Source organism: Filicampus tigris, chromosome 17, assembly GCF_054856515.1.
Source record: "Filicampus tigris isolate MCC_2025a chromosome 17, RoL_Ftig_1.0, whole genome shotgun sequence".
Lineage (NCBI taxonomy): Eukaryota > Metazoa > Chordata > Actinopteri > Syngnathiformes > Syngnathidae > Filicampus > Filicampus tigris.
The window spans coordinates 17,483,588-17,500,991 of record NC_141233.1 but is presented as its reverse complement, the minus strand read 5'-3'; the positions used below and the strand labels follow the sequence as shown (position 1 = coordinate 17,500,991).

At 45.3% G+C, this 17,404-nt stretch overlaps 1 protein-coding gene and 1 long non-coding RNA gene across 3 annotated transcripts in view; one reads left to right on the top strand and one right to left on the bottom strand.

Annotated features, from left to right (window-relative positions):
- The window catches only part of LOC147133818 (uncharacterized), a 67,887-nt gene that overhangs the window by 17,902 nt on the left and 32,581 nt on the right, over window positions 1-17,404 (bottom strand). The window lies entirely within an intron of this gene.
- On the top strand, window positions 1,213-9,409 carry LOC147133819 (protein sprouty homolog 3). The gene is made up of 2 exons (XM_086012632.1): window positions 1,213-1,538; window positions 7,095-9,409. The coding sequence occupies exon 2, from the start codon at window positions 7,166-7,168 to the stop codon at window positions 8,072-8,074; it is 909 nt and encodes a 302-aa protein (XP_085868758.1). The 5' UTR covers window positions 1,213-1,538; window positions 7,095-7,165; the 3' UTR covers window positions 8,075-9,409.

The following is a 17,404-nucleotide window of genomic DNA, read 5'->3' as shown; positions in this document are numbered from 1 at the left end:
GAGTCAAAAGTCAGAACAACAACAACAAACTTTCCAAGAAACCTTCCAAATGCGTCTGTTTATTTTACCCAATTGCTAGCTTGTGCATATGACCGTTACGCGACATGCGTTAAGAGTCAGTCATAGATGGATGTAACGGAGAAAATCCGGTCACTTCAAAATCAAATGTTTTTCAGCCTCGGATAATAAATAACCCCAAAGTACTGTACATTTTTTTCTGCTTCTTTTCATCTGTGCGGCCCGGTCCAAAGAGGCCTGCGGCCCGGTACCGGTCCTCGACCCGGTGGTTGGGGCCCCCTTCTTTAAAACACCCTGCCTGTTCTCGCTCAATAAATGGGAGACTATCGTCATACAACATCACTTTCAGAAAATGAAAACACTCTCACTCACACAGTTCTCCAAATCCATGAGGGAAAGTGTGCTTGCTTCGGGCTGTTTTTTTTTTTTTGTCACTCCCGGTTTACTGTCAATCTGACAAAGAACAGAGGACAATTAAAAATCATACATCTGAACACCAATTGGTACAGCCAAACCGGATCGTTTAACACACGTTAGCTTTGTGCTAACATGTCATGTGAAACGCAATATACGGGCTATCGGGAATGAGCACATTTCCAAAACATGTTCCGTAATTATAAACCTTCAAACAACTGCCCCTTTTTCATACATGGCGCCGCAACACACACAGACAGAGCACGCAACAATACCCAGCAAAGATCCAGCACGGTACATACTGTACATCCCGATTGGGACTCGACTAGTCATTGTCGCAAATAGTTTGCTGTGTGTGATGGCCACTTGAGTGCACGTGCATGAAGTGGCTTGAATTCAGTGATGGGAGAGGGCGGGGGTCGAGAGGGAGGAGTGTGAGTGTGTTTGCACGGCGGAGAGAGCGAGCGAGAGAGAGAGAGCGAGAGAGCATGCACAGCCATTCATCTCTGGAGAAGAGACGCGGGCGCTACAACGGGGCGGGAAAGAAGAGACTTCTTTGTAAACAATTTGTGCCTCCCCTCTTGTTGACTTGGATGCACTCACTTTCTCACCGGGTAAGCCGCTCCCGGCCATGAAAGCCGCGCCTCTTCCTCACCTCCGACTTTCCGGCTCGCCGCCAGCATCCTCGGACGGTTTGCGCGCCGTCTGATTTTCAGAAGAAGAAGAAGAAGAAGAAGGCGGTGGCGGCGGTGGTGGTGGGGGAGGAGGTGACCTCAGGAGGACGCGCAGGGATCCCAGCTCCGGGAAGAGGAGGAGGAGGAGGAGGAGGAGGAGGAAGAGGAAGAGGGCACATCCTGCTGATACAGAGCATCTATGAAGCCGTTCGTTCCCTCCACGCACGCACGCACGCACGCACGGACATTTAGGACTTACTTTCGCATCAACTATGACAAGGACTTATTCAGTGTACAGCGTCCTATGAAGTGAGTTGCTAGACTTGCCACAGATGTATTTTGTAAGACATTAGTTTATGCGAGGATCATTTGCATAAAAGGACGAGAAGGACGAGCTGCACATGTGCAAAATGGATCTCAATCCAATCGGAGGTAAGTGCATCCTTTCCAAAGCTACGCAAGTTGATGTGTGCGCGGTGAGCACCAAAGGTCAAGGGCCCCTCACTTTGTAGAGGGTTTACAGTCACATCATGGAGATCCTTGGAGGCCACCATAAAATCACAAGCTGCAAGTGTGTGTGTGCAGGTTTAATACGGAAGAAGGAGAGAGATTTGCATTTTCCAGTTGGAAATACCGTTTTGAGTTCGTATCAGCTCAAGAACGTGTTATGGTATCTTGTATAAAGTGCTATAAAGTGCTATCTAGCTTCAAAAACACGACCAGTACGGCAAATATAAAACAACAACAAACAAAAACGTATCGACAGCAGCACATTGAAGCTTGCAGAAGAAAAACCAAAAATCACAGTATTTATAAACAACGTACATTATAAATGTTAAGTTTTCCCACGACCCCATGAGGTGAATGATGAATACCGGAACATAAGCTGTGGTTACACGGTCCCATCATGGGGATCTCCTGCACCACGGGGAGCAAAAACTCATCACTGAGTGGGGACAATAGTTTCCTTACACGGTCACATCATGGGGACCAAAAATCAGATCCGTCATAATGGAAGTACATGCGTGTGTATGTTCTGGTATTTGTCATTTAAGGAGGACAAAAGTCCAGATACAGTATCTCTTGTGGCGTGGGAACCCCCAAAAAATCACCACTGAATTTCACAGGGACAAACGTTTGGTAAGACACTCACGTCATAGCCAAAAATCTGGGCAGTAACACCAAGGCTACCTGTTGACGCATGGGGACCAACGACCGATAAGGGAAGTTTGTGTATGTCTTGTGGTTTTTGTCAGCAAGTCCGATCACACAGTCGCACCATACTGTCAATTTGCAGCATGGGGACCAAAATTCTCAACTCCGATAAATGAACTTGGTGTATGTAGTCTGGTTTTGTCTCGTCACGGGGACCAAAAATCATGCCCTCCCCTTAATGTCCGTTTGTGTGTGTGTGTAAACGTGAGCGAGCCGCGCTTGCAGGGGTTGCCATTGATTGTCCTCAAGGTCGGATGCAGAATGTCGATAGCCATCTCCGCCGGGGCGGGCCCATGGATGATGGGATGGAGTGACGTTTTCGGGGGGGTGAGCGCGGATGATGGAGCGGAGATGTGGTAAGAGGAATAACCAGCCACGGGGCGGAAGAGGCGATGAGGGAGGGAGGGAGGGGGGAAGGGGGCGGAATGGCCGGATGATGAAATGGATGAATGGATGAGGAAGAAAGGGAGGGAGAGAGGGGATGAATGGAGGTTTTTTTCTTTTTTTTTTCAAACTCCACAGCAGAAGCACTAATGCTCCGACTAATGCACTGTACAACCACAGCGCTGCGGAAATGTACAATTTGCACTAAAAGACAACTTTACTGAGTTAGATTTACCTCACATTGCAGGACAAAAGTATCGGGAAGCACCTCTTAATTAACGAATCAATCAATCGGGCAATCGGCTTTTCCTCCAAGTCCGATGACAGCCATACTAAATTTCATAAAAAAGCAAACAATGTTTTATTATGAGTGCTACGTTGGCTTAAACCAAGTCAATCTTCCCCGTCGAAATGCCAATAATCCGTTCCACTCCCCCAAAACATCCAACACGGGTCTGTTAAGGGGTGCGGCATAGCGAGTGACGTCAGGCGCATGGCCGGTTCGTCTTCGGATGCACTTCTGGATGTCGATTTTGTCGTACTGCAGCTCCTTGCGAGTGTTTTCATTTTGTGTTTGACTGTCCCGTTTAAAGTGGAAGTCAAGTCATGCGCCCCACTAGTCCAAACACGATTTTGTGATTATACTGCTTTATATATTATACTACAGGACCGGAAATGGCCCAAGTAACCCTAAAATGGCGGCTCCTCACCAAAATGGCAGACCTCCTGCGTCTTTTCTGGCAAGGCTTCTTGAGACTCTTGTGGGTCTACTCATGATACTCATTTCATAGAAATGTTTTTCTGTTGCTTCATACTTGTGTGTTTGTCTGAGGGCTATCCTCAGAGGACTTTATCAAAACTGAAACGGCTCCCCACCCCTGTGCCATGGGAACTTCCTCCCTCAGACGGCCTTTCATCATATTTATATTTAAGAATCATTAATAGCGCCGTGATCCCTCCCTCGGTCATTGGCTGACCCTTCCCTTCCTGTGACCGCCCCCGCCCCCCTCCTGGTCTTCAGTGTCTATTTCAGTCTTTCCGTCACGGTCCGATTCAGCACATCCGGTATCTCATCAAGTTTATTGTCATCCAATCCTGCTGCCGCTGCTGCTCCCGAGAGGGCATCGAGGAAGGAAAGCCTCCGGGTCTTAGTGCCGAAACTCTAATCCCCAAAGCCCAACTTCAAACCCAAACCATGGTAACCCTCGCATGGAAACCTCAACTTCGTTTGAGATTGTAATTCTAAACTGAAACCCAAACCCTGCTTTGGAACCCCAACCCTAAATTGTAACTTGAACTTGAAACTCCACTTCTGACTTGAAACATCAAACATAAATTGATACCCTCACTTAAACTCGAAACTCTCACCTAACTTGAATGGGTTTTAGTGGAGGCGCACGGTATCTTCGAAAGTGATGGTTGATTGCGTGGAGGGACTTTTAAAGTTGCTAAATGTCTTGTCCGACGGATGTATCACAATTCAACGAATATTTTCTTCCTGGAGATACGGCACATGCGAGGAAGTGAAGCACCCCCCCCCCCCCCCCCCCCCCAGCCTCTCCTCATTTGCAGTGGCTTTTGAAAATAGCTTGGTTGCCTGCATGAGGTCATCGCGGAGAAAGCATGCTTGGTCCATTAAAAAGCCCCATCGACCGTCCAGACTCAGCGGAAGTCAAAGGAAGAAACACATTTTGACCTTGAGCAAGCATGTTTTTTCACGGAGGCAACATTTTTCATACAAATGTCGCACTGGATTACATTGGATGGCGCACCAACGAAGGGTCCCGCGAGTCCTGAAAAACTGCTTCTCTTGAAGCAAGAGGCTCACAGTGCATCCTTTTGTGTGTGCGTGTGTGTGGTGGTCCACCCGTCAGGTCACAGTGATACTCCCACAGCTCCGCAATAAGGGCCTTGCTCGGGTTACCGCATTGCTAACACAAGGGCCTCCGTTAAGGTTTTCCGCATCCGCATTTCACTTTTAACACCTCGGTTCAGAGATGGCAAAAGTTTTGAAACATTTAGGCTGGTACGAGGGGTTGTAGAGACTAGTCGGCTAGTCGAATTTACACACTGATGTTTGGAGCGTGACATCGACTCGCATGAAATAAGGCTGTCATCTTAGTTGATGTCATTTGTCTTCTATTTCCGAACGAGCATATTTGGCAAGTTGGGGAGGACCAGGACCAAAATGGAAAAATGCCAGGCTCGGGCAAGATCTTGAACAACTATTCGGTCCGCACTTTCAAAAGTGGAATGAGAGTGTGCAATTATTCCACCGCATACGAAGATGATTATTTGTAAACATCTTCGATTCCCACCATGCAGAACGCACTTCTTCGGTGGGCCCAGAACGAGGACAGGTTTTGGTTTGGCCAAGTTGTGCAAGCATTAGCTGCTCGCTCTTACAGCAGCAAGCACGCTGACAGAGGATTTTTTTTTTCCCCTCTGGAAATACCACCATGCATGCCACACGAGCCTACTTGACCCTGACTCAACTTTTATCATGCTAGCATCAACTGAAAAGCAAATCTGAAGTTGTGCAACTGCTAGCTGGCATAAGACATTTGCCATGAATCATTCTTGGCGTCGACAACATCAAGCGATTCTCAAATAAGCCCACGGGTGGGGAATATCTTGCTTCTCCGAATCTGTTGCATCATCGTCATCAATGCTCCCTTGTGCACATTAATGATCACGTGACACGTTGTTGGCTGTCTTGCAATGTGAAAAGGGAGGCTCGTACGGAAAGTTGTTTGAGTTATTCGATCTCCAGCTTAAGGACTAGTAAACTCTTTGTCCTCACTACTAGGACAACTCAGCGCACTAGCAGAACTACTAGTGAAACTAGAAAGGTTTTTTTTCCGTCCACCACTACTGTATGACATTTCTGCACACTAGTAGAACAATGTTGGCACACTAGGTAGGACAACTACACGTTACCAGTGAGGCAAAACTGCAGTACTTTTGCAAAACTGCAGTACTTTTGCCTCACTTTGTAGTTATTTAGCCTGCCTACTAGCTAGTTTGTGAGCTCGCTTGTTTGTTAATTAGCTAGCATGTTACCAGCACTACTAGTGAAGTGCTAGATAGTAGATGTTAAGTAGTACATTTTTTACAACGTTGCTAGTAGTAGTCACATGTAGATGTCAACTTTTGCCCAACTAGTAGTATGAAGTTGTCCTACCAGTAGGCTCTGCCAATTTGATACCCGGACCCTAAACTGGAACATGACACAACATAAGATGAGGCCCTAAACTTAACATGAACCCCCGACTTCAAGTTATAATCCAAGTTTGAACCTGAAACAATCACCACTTACTTGAAAGCCTAACCCTGACTTTTACCCTACCCCACTTGGCTCAGCAAATGTAATGGCGCTCGGGCTTTAAGGAGGCGGCCTCAAGTTCAAGTCGAGTCCTTCTTTCCCTGCACTGAGCCGAAAGTCTACAAACAGACACTACAGATGTCTGGTCTTGTTTGAATGTTCGATGTATTTTTTGGCATACCCCCAAAAAGTCCTCTCAGGCGAGTTTGTCGTTAATGCGAGACTTCTGCCTTTTCCCTTATCTGCTTATCCATTCATCTGGAGCTTTTATTCAATTGACTCTACTTTGCTGCCCGAGCATTTCCTGCACTTGTTGTCTTTATTTTCCTTTCCCGAGCATCTGTCTGGCATCTTCACAGCTAATTTATGCAGGGACACGAGGCCCTCTCTGCTGGCCTGAACATTATCACAAGCATTGACCTACATTTATCGTACAACTTATATTCGAATATTTGTATCATGGAATTGTATTCCTTTAGTCCCAGCAATCTATTCTCTTCCTTTTGTGGTGTTATTCGGTTCGATTTTTAGCTCTATAATTAGGCAGCAGCAATATGTGAGAAAATATGTGACTGTATCATTCTCGAGCTCGCTGGCTAGATGAATAGATTCGTTTGCTCGGCATTTGGATAGCAGGATGTAAAAACATCCAACTGTAAAGTCACTTAGCCTGGCTGCTAGGCAACACTCTTGTTAGCTGCAGCTGTTTGTAAGTAAGCTTGTTAACTAGGTAAAGTTACTAGAAGCATCTGAAAATGAAATTTGACTCCATCGTTAGTTGGTTGGTTAATTAGTTAGCAGAATGATGTAAAAACGTCGCACTCGTTAGTTATTTAGCTCGCTTGCAGGGTCGTAACTTTGTTTGCTAGACAGTTAGCAGAATATTGAAAGACATCTGAGTATAGCATAATTGAGGTTTCTCACACGTTGGTTTGTAAATTAGCTTGTGTGTGTGAGTTAGCATGTTAATGCAAAACGTTTGATTGCATTTTTGACTTTGGCTATGTAGCATTCACACCAGGCAATCAACCAACACCATTGTTGTGTGACTCCTGTGTTTGCAGGTTTATCTGATGTCCCGTGAGCGTCGGCCTGGTGCCGCCCACCCTGGTACCGCTTACTTTGGGTCTCCAACATGGACCCCGCTCATTCTTTCAGAATGGAGCTGGATGGGCTGGATCTCCAGCAGGTCCCGGTGCTGTCGCTCGAACAGATCCGAGCCATTCGGGCCCACAACGACTACGTGGACCGGCCAGTGGCGCTGGAGCTGGCGTCCCAATCTGGATTTTTCTACGCCCACGACGAGAGACACGCGCACGGAATATACTCGCAGCACCCTCAGCCGCCCCGCCACACCGCCCTGCCCCGCAGTCAAAGTCAGCAGCACGCCCACATGTCCCGCATCAGCCGCTCCAGCACCATGAGCTCCTCCATGTCCCGGACCAGCGCCGGCTCGGACCAGAGGCTGCTGGCGGGCTTGACGCCCTCGCACTCCGGCTTGGCCACGGTGGTGCGCGCTCAACCGAAAGGGGAGCTCAAGTCCGACTCCTCCCTGAGCAAAATCCCGGCCGAGGACGAGCTGGGCCGGCACCAGTTCATCTGCGAGCGCTGCGCCCGCTGCAAGTGCCACGAGTGCTGCGCCCCGCGCCGCCTTCCCTCCTGCTGGGCCTGCGAGCAGCGCTGCCTGTGTTCAGCCGAGAGCGCGGTGGAGTACGGCACCTGCCTGTGCTGCGTCAAGGGCCTCTTCTACCACTGTTCAGCGCAGGACGACGAGGACAACTGCGCTGACCGGCCGTGCTCCTGCGCCCCGGCCCACGCCCTGGCCCGCTGGGGCACCATGGGCCTCCTGGCTCTCTGCCTGCCCTGCATCTGCTGCTACCCCCCTGCCCGGCTGTGCCTCGCCCTGTGCCACTGCGCCCACGACCAGGCCACGCGTCCTGGCTGCCGGTGCAGCAACACCAACACTGTGTGCCGCAAGATCTCTGCTTCAAACCCCAACCCGGGTCACCCCTCCGTGAGCAAGGCTGTAGAGAAGTCATTATGACAGGCCTGGATTGGTGGCAACAAGACGCCAATCATCACTTGTGCTCACCTACCTTGTATGCAGCCACCTGCTCTCCAACTCAAGAGTGACCAAAAGCTTTACTGTGCCTGTTCGCCTTGGAAACTAAAAGCTGAACCTGAAGAAGAACTGAACTCGCCTTACTTCTTCTGCCTAATCGGGATGTCTGACACGCATTTATTTATTAACGGGCCGCCTACCGACGCTTTGCGGTCGACACCCGTACCACGGATTGGATCGGGAGATCACGGTTCTACCCCAATGGATTACGGAATGCGGATGCTTCCACTGAAGATCTAAAGGCCAAGGAACCGACGATTTCAACGTGCGGACAATCGCAGCACATCTGGAACGCTTTGACACACCCGGAAAAGGGGACCACACACTGTTTGAATGGACTCTCAATGCCATTAGGCTCATTTGTAAGAGGTGGACACACGGTACTGCACAAAAGTGCCAGATCACTGAGACAAATCGTATTTGGGTCAGGTCATGGGCAACGCTCCGCTTCCTGGAGGATCAGACGATGGATTCTTGAACTTTAAACTAGATCCGCCACCAAAATCAATCACACCTCGAGAGAATATCATAGAAATGGCTTTTAACTGAAGCTGTTCTTAAGAGAAGTCACCGGTGATAGCTTCAGACTTTTGCGTAGTACAATTGCAGCTCACCTGGAACAATTTAACACCCCTGAAAAAAGGGACCAGGCACTGTCTGAATGGAATCTCAATGCTATTATGCAATGCTCACTCCTATGAAGTAGACGCATCCCCAATGTCAATCACAGAACGGGACGCTGGATTCTGGCACTGCACTCGCATTTTTAACTACCGTAGATCCTCTACCAATGGTTTGTACATGCCACCTGTCTAGAAAATCTCATAGAATGCCTTCTAACTGAATCTGTCCTCATTCCAAGTCATTGATGGTAGCCTTAGACTTTTGCACAGTCCATTTGCAGCACCTCGGGAACACTTTGACACCTGAAAAAAGGGCGGTTCTACGCAAAAGCTGTTGGCCACTGAGGTAAATTGTATATGGGTTAACTCGCGGTTGACTTCCTATTTCCCGGAGGATCAGAAAGGTTGAATTTGCGACAATACCCCCTCTTTTAACTCGATCCTCCACCAAACATCAGTGGGTTTTACGCACCGCCACTCTCAAACTCTCATAGAAAATCATGGAATTTTTCTCTTTCACAAAATCACAATCATTGGCGGTGGCCTCAGACTTTTGTGCAGTGCCGTACTACGTTTTCAACAGAGTGTTATCCAACGACAGGGTGGGCCGGGTGGGCATTTGTCCATCGAGTCTGTGTGTGTGCGCGTGTCGGTTTGTGTATGTGTGAAGAAGAAGGGAGTTGTCTCTGTTCTTGTCTTATTTTTAGCCTCGCCGCTACATCTTTGCGCCGGTCCGGTCGGGTTTCTCAGTCTGTCGGCAAGCTCCCTGCTAAGGCCGCCGCCCAAATCCCGGTCCCGCTCGCATCGCCTGCCTCCCCTTTTCACCAGTTTATCCTTGCATCCCTCCGGCCGCGCATGCCTCTCCTCTTTCGCTGGCCGGTGGGCTAAAAGCCTCCCGTCGAGAGTTGATCAGACGGGCAATTATCTCTGTGATTGCTCTTAATGGGCCAGACGAGAACGCAGGAAGGAGTTGCGGTGTTTTGGCGGACGGAGAAGAAGGCGGGATGGAGGGGGAAAAAAGGGACGAGGCTCGGGTTTCCTGACGGTGTGTGCATGTGTGTGCATGTTTTCAAGTGAACGTGCGTGTGCGTTTGTGGGATGCATGAAAACAACAACCGACGCGTTGAAACGTTCCTTTGCCATTATATTTTTATATACAAATACGACCTAGTGACGTTGAAATGATTTTTTTTAAAATTGCGCTTCCATGACAATGCTTGTCAATTCAGGAATTTGGGGGGCCAGGAACATTCACAAAACAATCAAAAGAGGATGCACAAGGATTTAGTAGGAGAAAAAAAAAAAAAACAGCTGAGGGATCACTTTAACATGTAATATTATGGTAAAAAGTTGTAGTGTTATGAGAACAAAGTTGGAATATTCTAATTTTAAAAAAAAATGAAATAATTGCATAATAAAGTCGCAATTTTTAAAAAGTTGTAATTGAGAAAAAAGTTGTTCGGAGAAAGAAGTTGTATTATTACCAGAGCTGGGCAGTCCGTCCCTGGGCCGGACCGGTCGGACCCATTTTTGGGTCGGAGGGGTGGGGGGTGACAAATAATTATACAATACGACAAAACCAAGCCCGGGGCCCGCAATGGAAGTAAGCACACGGGTAAGTAGTAAAGTACTAGTGCCACATTTTGAAGCGTGTCCGCAGCGGGTTCGAATAGTAAATTAGCCAGCTAATGATCCTTAAAAAGCCTCTGCCATTAGCATCCCTTGACGTGGAGGCGTCAATCACGTACCCTTTTTTGGGGGGAGGGAGGGGGGGGTGGAGGGTCGTGTCCGGACCAGCAAAAAAGGGTCAAGTGCCCAGCTCTGATTATTACGATTAAAAAGTTTCAATGTTAGAAGAGTAAAGCTGTACTATTTCGATTAACGGATAAAATAATTTTTTATATATATATATATATATATATATATATATATATATATATATATATATATATATATATATATATATATATATATATATAATTTGTAGAATTATGTGAATGTCTACTTGGCAAATGTCATTTTACCAAAATAACGATTCCTTGCTTAAATTCGACCTTGTAATAATTGTAAACTTACCGTTTATTCTCATATTATTTTCATAATTCTCGTAAAAAAGTATCCGCACTTTTCTTGTCTTTTTTTTTTTTTTTTTTTTTAAACTTTTCTGGTAATTATACATCTTTGTGACAACTTTTTTCATATATTTGAAATTATTATTTGCTGTGGCCCTAATACACGCTTTTTCAAGTAACCCCTTGAAAAATGTTTTTCTACTAATTACATTGCATTTTTCCCCCAGCAAATCCTACTAAATTCTGGCAAGAATAGGCAATGGGGAAAACAAATATGCAAAGTCGTCACAAAGACCACTTTGAACTGTCATGCGGCTGCTCATTTTTGAGAAGATCCTTTTATTTGAATAAAAACGAAACTTGAATTTATTCTTGGATGTGTGTGTAGAGGTACGTGTTATATTTTATATTTCTTTCTTTCACGTTGTATGGATCACATAGATTATGTAACGGGGGATTTTTCATTTTCAATTTCAAGTTTTGGTTTGCGGCTAACGTTAGCTCGTGAGCTACAGCTGGGGTGGGCGACCTTTTTCCAATCAGGGGCCATTTCAGTCCTCCAAGGGCTATATTTAAGGATTCAAAATAAATAAAGCAGTTTTATTATGAATTATGAAATTTTGTGTTGGTGGAATAACAGTTTCTTTGATGTTTTTTTAGTTGTTCTTTTTCGCATGGTGGGCTGGATCAAATGCTCTCAGGGTGGGGGGGGATGCAGCATATTGCCCATTCACCTTAGGTTGCCCACCCCCCACTTCGCATAGTACAGTATAACCACTACACATGCTTTCGGTACACAATTGGCATCTTGTTTGTTTGTTGTAAAGAAATTTAAGAAGAGTATATGGAACAAAATATATGTAGAAATCTATCTAAAAGTTGAATTTTATTATTAGGATTATTCTTATGACACATGAACAGTACACGTTTCTTTGCCAATGTGGTGTATTTGGTTATTTATTTCCAGGTTACTCGTCACCATGGAGTACAGTATGAGATTACGAGTGTGCTTGTTGTTTGTATTTTGGTTTTGTTGTTTTTCCGGCTATTCCGTGTGGCTGCTGACGACAATCCAATAAAAAGGAGCTTTCCAAACATCAACCAGCATCCGTGTGTGTTTTGTATGGATGAAAAAAAACCCATTGTTGTGAAATTGCAAGGATGGAGTCATGAAGTGAGGCGATTAACAATTGTCGTACTATGTTACGAAAAAAAACACATTTGAGTTTGTTGAAAAGAAACTACAAAGGGCTATACATCAAACAGTCGAGAAAGTTACTCAATCACTAAATTTGGTCTTCACTGTATTTTTCACAGAGGGGACTCACAAGTGCTTCTTATTTTTAGAATAGAGTCACTCGTAGATAAAATACGGAAACAACATTTTACAGTTAATAAAAAAACACATGAACTCAAATAAAAACTGAAGGTCTTGGTAGGTGCTGCTGTTTTGGATAGCAGTCGCGGTCAACTGCGTCAACACTTGAAGATGTGAGCGTTCATCTTGTTTGCGGAGTGATTATTGAAGAATGTGTGCCGAGGGCCCCCAAAAGACACTCTTCCTGCCCTCCAAAGTGGCAGACAACCAGCCTTTGACCCCTCTGTCAAAGCAAAGGACCCCTCCCTACCCATCTTCTTGTCCCCCTTGGGAGTCCCCCTCCCCGAGACAAAACCAGCTGCCCGTCAAACGCCTATACAACTGTCAATCAATCAAGGCGCTACCCCGGGATGTTTACTCCGATTTTTTGTTGTTTACAGCTGTCAACACAGAGTACCGGTCCAAATGAACCAGGGGTCAGAGTTCAGGGTGGGCGACACGTCGGCATCCCGGGAGGCGGGAAAATGGGAAAATTTAGAATTTAGATCTCAGGAGTCTTTCCAGCCACTTTCACTGAATAGCATGAAATTTGGTAGGTTTCACAAGAAAGTCTTGAGACTGTCTCGTGTTAGAAAACACATTTGGTTGGCAGTGACCATTTTAAGGGTCGTTTTGGCTATTTCCCAGTTGGCAGAGTCCCATAATAAAAAAAAAAGATAATTCAGCCCCTGAAGTCAGTTTCACTCAGCAATATGAAATTTGGTAGGCAAGTCAACGATGAGGAGATCCACAAAAAAGCCTTAAGAAGCCTTGCCTGACAATGCAGAGGACGAGGAACCTTTTGGTTTAAACGCCCCTTTCTGGCCATTTTGCATTTTCCATGTATGTTGCAAACCATTGAAAAAAAATCAGGGCCTGAAACCAGTAACACTTAGAAACATAAAATGTGGTAAGAATATCTATCTTCTGAAAAAAAAAAAAAGGCTAAAAGAAGTCATGTCCAAAATGCACAGGAAGTGTACTGTTTGGTTTGAAGTGACCATTTTAGGGGCAAATGGGTACCCCTGGACCAGTTTCACTTAGAAGCATATTATTTGGTAGACATGTCCATATTAAGTAGGCACACAAAAAAAGTCTCAAGAAGCCATGCAGGAAAATACATAGACATTCTGCTAATTTGGTTTGAAGCTGAGTTTTGGGCTATTTCCAAGTCACTTGCGTACTCGCGTCAATTCAGAAGCCAGTTTAATTTAGCACTGTGACATGAAGAAGCCATGCCCCAAAAGACACAGGAAATCCGCCATTTTGGTTCCAAGTGGCCATTTTTGAATCATTTTGGTTGGTACCGTACTGCTGGAATTTTTGAAAATTCTTCCCCTGAAGACAATTTCACTCAGCAATGTGAAATTTGGTAGCCATATCTATCATGAGTAGACCCACAAAATGTCCCCAAGAAGCAATGCTGGAACAGACACAGAAATTCAGCTATTTTGGTTTGAAGCGGCCATTTTAGACAAAGATGAGCTCATCCTACAGATTTGATCAGATTGCTACTAAATTAGAACCTTGTGTACTAGACAGATGAGTGATGCTAGATTGATTAATGATATTTATTGTATTTTGGTCATTGCATCTGGGCTCAGCAAGGCAATGACATTTGATGAATTGCCAGAACACACAAAAATGTACAAGTCAGCAGGAGAAAGAAGTTTCACAGGGAGGAGGATGCAGGGATGGAGGGTGGGTGACCGAGGAGGGGGGGGGGGGGGGGGGGGGGGGTAGGATGGGAATGTTATCTGCAGGGGTCAGGCGGTCAAGCGAGAAGTTTCAACTCGCTTCCTGTTCCTGCTGCTGGTATGACAACAACAACAACTCCCCTCTGGAATTCAAACGCATCCCCTCCCGACCATTCCTCCTTTTTTGTTGTTTTTTTTCAGGAGACGATCCTTTCGGAATGAAACGAAAAGTCAAACGCGGAATGTCCGTCAGAGTTGTTGGCTTGTGTTCAAGCATGCAGCTGCTACGTTCAAGGACAGCGATAAAGCATCTGCTCGCAGCATGTTCCCACCCCCTTTAAGAGCTCAGTCGAGACTCTTGTGCTTTGTGTTTCTTGTGCAAGGGAAACAGATGGCAACATCGCGTGGAAACAAACACACTTGAAAAAATGTGCCATTTGTACCACATTTTTCGGGGCAAATCCTTGAAGTGATCGGCAAACTTTGACCAACGCACATTAAGAGGCAGAGGCAAAAAAGCGTCGCAATTTTGTGTCAACAACCTGCTTCCGATTGGGGCTGATTTGGGCCCCTCGATGATTCAATACGTATCTTCATATACCTTACCGATATATGGACGATTCGGCTCAGTTTGATTCGATGGACTCGCATCTGTTAGATCCCAAGTGATTTTTCAATTCAAAGTGGTTTTGGTTACACTCCTAATTGTCATGTAATTTTTTTTGGACCCCTAAAAGACGAATGGACGGACGGACGTCCGTCCGGATGCACCAGGACGCAGCACTTAACCTCGCGGCAGTGCCATCAGCGGCAGCGAGCCATTACGGCTCAGGAAATATGCTGAATTATTCAATCGCTTCCTCTCGCTGCATCCTCTCGCACAGGATGCACAATGGAAATCACTGACTTGCTCTCTCACCGGGTTCCCAACTCACAAGCTTGACCTACATTACCAGCCACGCACCAGAAAATACTGCAAATACTGCTGCAAGCAACCAGTTTTGCTATAGGCGTCAACTGTGCAAAATTCATTCCATACATATTATCATTATTATGATTATGATTCATATCTTATATTTTGTGATATTAACTTTTGATTCTGTTTTATTGTATTTGGGATTTTACGTTGACATTTTTTGCTTTTTCCTAAGGTCATGTTCTTGATGTATTCTTTCATCCCAAGCACTGAATGTGGTATACAGCTACAACTACATTGTCAAGATTAAGTACATTTTATACCCAAAAAAGCATAACATGCAAATACACTGTATGATTGATAAAAGTGGGGCGGGCGTTTTGGTGCAGTGTGTGATCCATGGCAAGGGGTTAAAGGGGCAAGTGGGGTTTAAATTTAGTGGTTGCCGCCAGGAAACAGGAAGGCGGTCGTTAAAGGTTAGTGAGCGCCTTGCACATTGAAGCCAAATTTTTTTCCCACACTGGGCCAAAGTGGAAATGAGCCAGTGGATGGATGGATGGAGGCCCTCAACAAGTCGGGGTCATGATGACGGCCTTGGGGGGACAACAGGACAAGGAGCCATAGCGCACGTGTTAGTCCAAAACTCAATATTTCATCAACTGCCTTATTAGTGGAATCCTGTCACATGGGGCTCATCACACAGAGTCAGTCTTTTTGTTTTTTTTTCTTTTTTTACTATCGGTTGTCAGTGACAGTTTGGCAGCTCGTAGAGTTCCTGTCTGTACAATGGCTCCCTCTGCTGATGTAGTGGAGAAATACAGGTACTACACCCTGCTGCAGACAGAGAGCTGCTTCTCATAAAGGAAGTCAGATTCAGTTGAACATGTGCACAAGAAAGTGATTTGGATTTTTATTTAGGATTTCATTCAATTTACTGAAATGTTTATTGAATAGTTTTGTAATTTTATTTATACTCCAAGTTGAACATTTGTACCTCATTTTTAACGATTTTTAAAATTTTCATTTATAATGTATGTACAGTTTCATTTTTAAATAATAATCAAAGTCTGCTTCTTGCTCGTTTTAGAATGTTAGTTGTATTAAACGAACATTGTGATTCTACATGCAGTTGGCATGCAGTACTCCAGATGGCCAAAGAGTGTCAGCATCTGCGCAGTGTTCGCGACTGGCAGAATGCAGACACATCTGCACGTGCTCACCAAATACACACAGAGGTGAAAAAGTAAAAGTGCAAAGTCGCCAGAAAATTACTCAAGTACAGATACTTGAAAAAAACTAGTGCAGTAACAAAGTATTTGTACTTTGTCACTTTCCACCACAGTCCACAGGATTATACATTGTCTCACAAAAAGTCAGTAAACCCCTCATATTTTTGTAAATCTTTGATTATCCTTTCATGGGATTATACCAAAGAAGGCTGACAACAAAAATGTCCAAATTTAGGCCCAATTAGCCATTTTTAGATAATACTAATAATTGCTGAAGGTAGGAGGGAGGCATCCATTTGAGGGAGGCGTATAACTGTCTGAAGCGGACACAGCATGGACTCGAGCGGAGGGGTTGGGGGGGGGGGTTCTATTATTTGAGGAAATGCACTGATATGAAATTCACACGGTGGCACTCAGACCCGCTGAGCACAACACGGAGTTCATGCAAGGGTCACTGGAAAGTGTATTAATAACCTCTGAACCCCAAGTGACACACACACGCACACCCACACACACACACACAGGCGCGATCAATAAAGAGCACTGAGGGAGGTTAGCTGTCACTCATCAATGTCAGTGGAGAGTCTCGGAAGCCTGTGATCCCTTCACTGACTCACTCACTTTGGTGGCTGTTACCTCCGCCAAGGAAGCTCCAGTGCCTTTTTTTAAGGCAGGAAAGTGTCAGGTATAATGCTGCAGCTTCCACATCCAAGGCGGTTTGCTCACACTTGCTTTTGTATTTCTATGTTGTGCGTTACTTCGTGCCATAGTACGTACGGACATTTCATCCAAGAGGAGACTAAGGGCAAAGTGTGGCAAAGTGGAGACGATGGAGTATCATACTGCAACTGGGGTGAACAATTGTGAGCATGGTGGTGTAGCCAGTGGAGTAAAATGTTTTGGTATTTTATTTTGTAGTGACTTTGTGTCATGCGGTTGTTAAAATTGTTGCCAAGAGGAGACTGTGGGCAAAGAGCAGTTAAGTGGGGAATCATACTGCAGCAACAGGGTAGGCAAAGTAGCATTTATTTTGGTCATTTCTCTTCGCTTATCCTAAAATATGATGACAAAAATCAATCATACTACATACGTCCGTACATCTGCACGTCAGCCGACAGAGTGCCTTTACTTTGAAATAATTTCATCTGAGAGGAGACTGTGGGCAAAGTGCTGTAAAGTTAAGATTTGGCCTACAATCCAGCAGAATCCAACAGTAAAGCGTTTTAATTGTATCTGCTCTTGCAAGGTTGTATTTACTTTGAGGCATTTGGCTGTTGTTAGAAGACAACTTTTATCCAAGAGGAGACTGAGGCCAAAATACAGCAAAGTGGCGACTGTTGAGTCAATTTGTTTCCACT

Excerpts from the sequence above, each read along its gene's own strand:
- LOC147133819 (XM_086012632.1), top strand. The coding sequence starts at position 7,166 with ATGGACCCCGCTCATTCTTTCAGAATGGAGCTGGATGGGCTGGATCTC.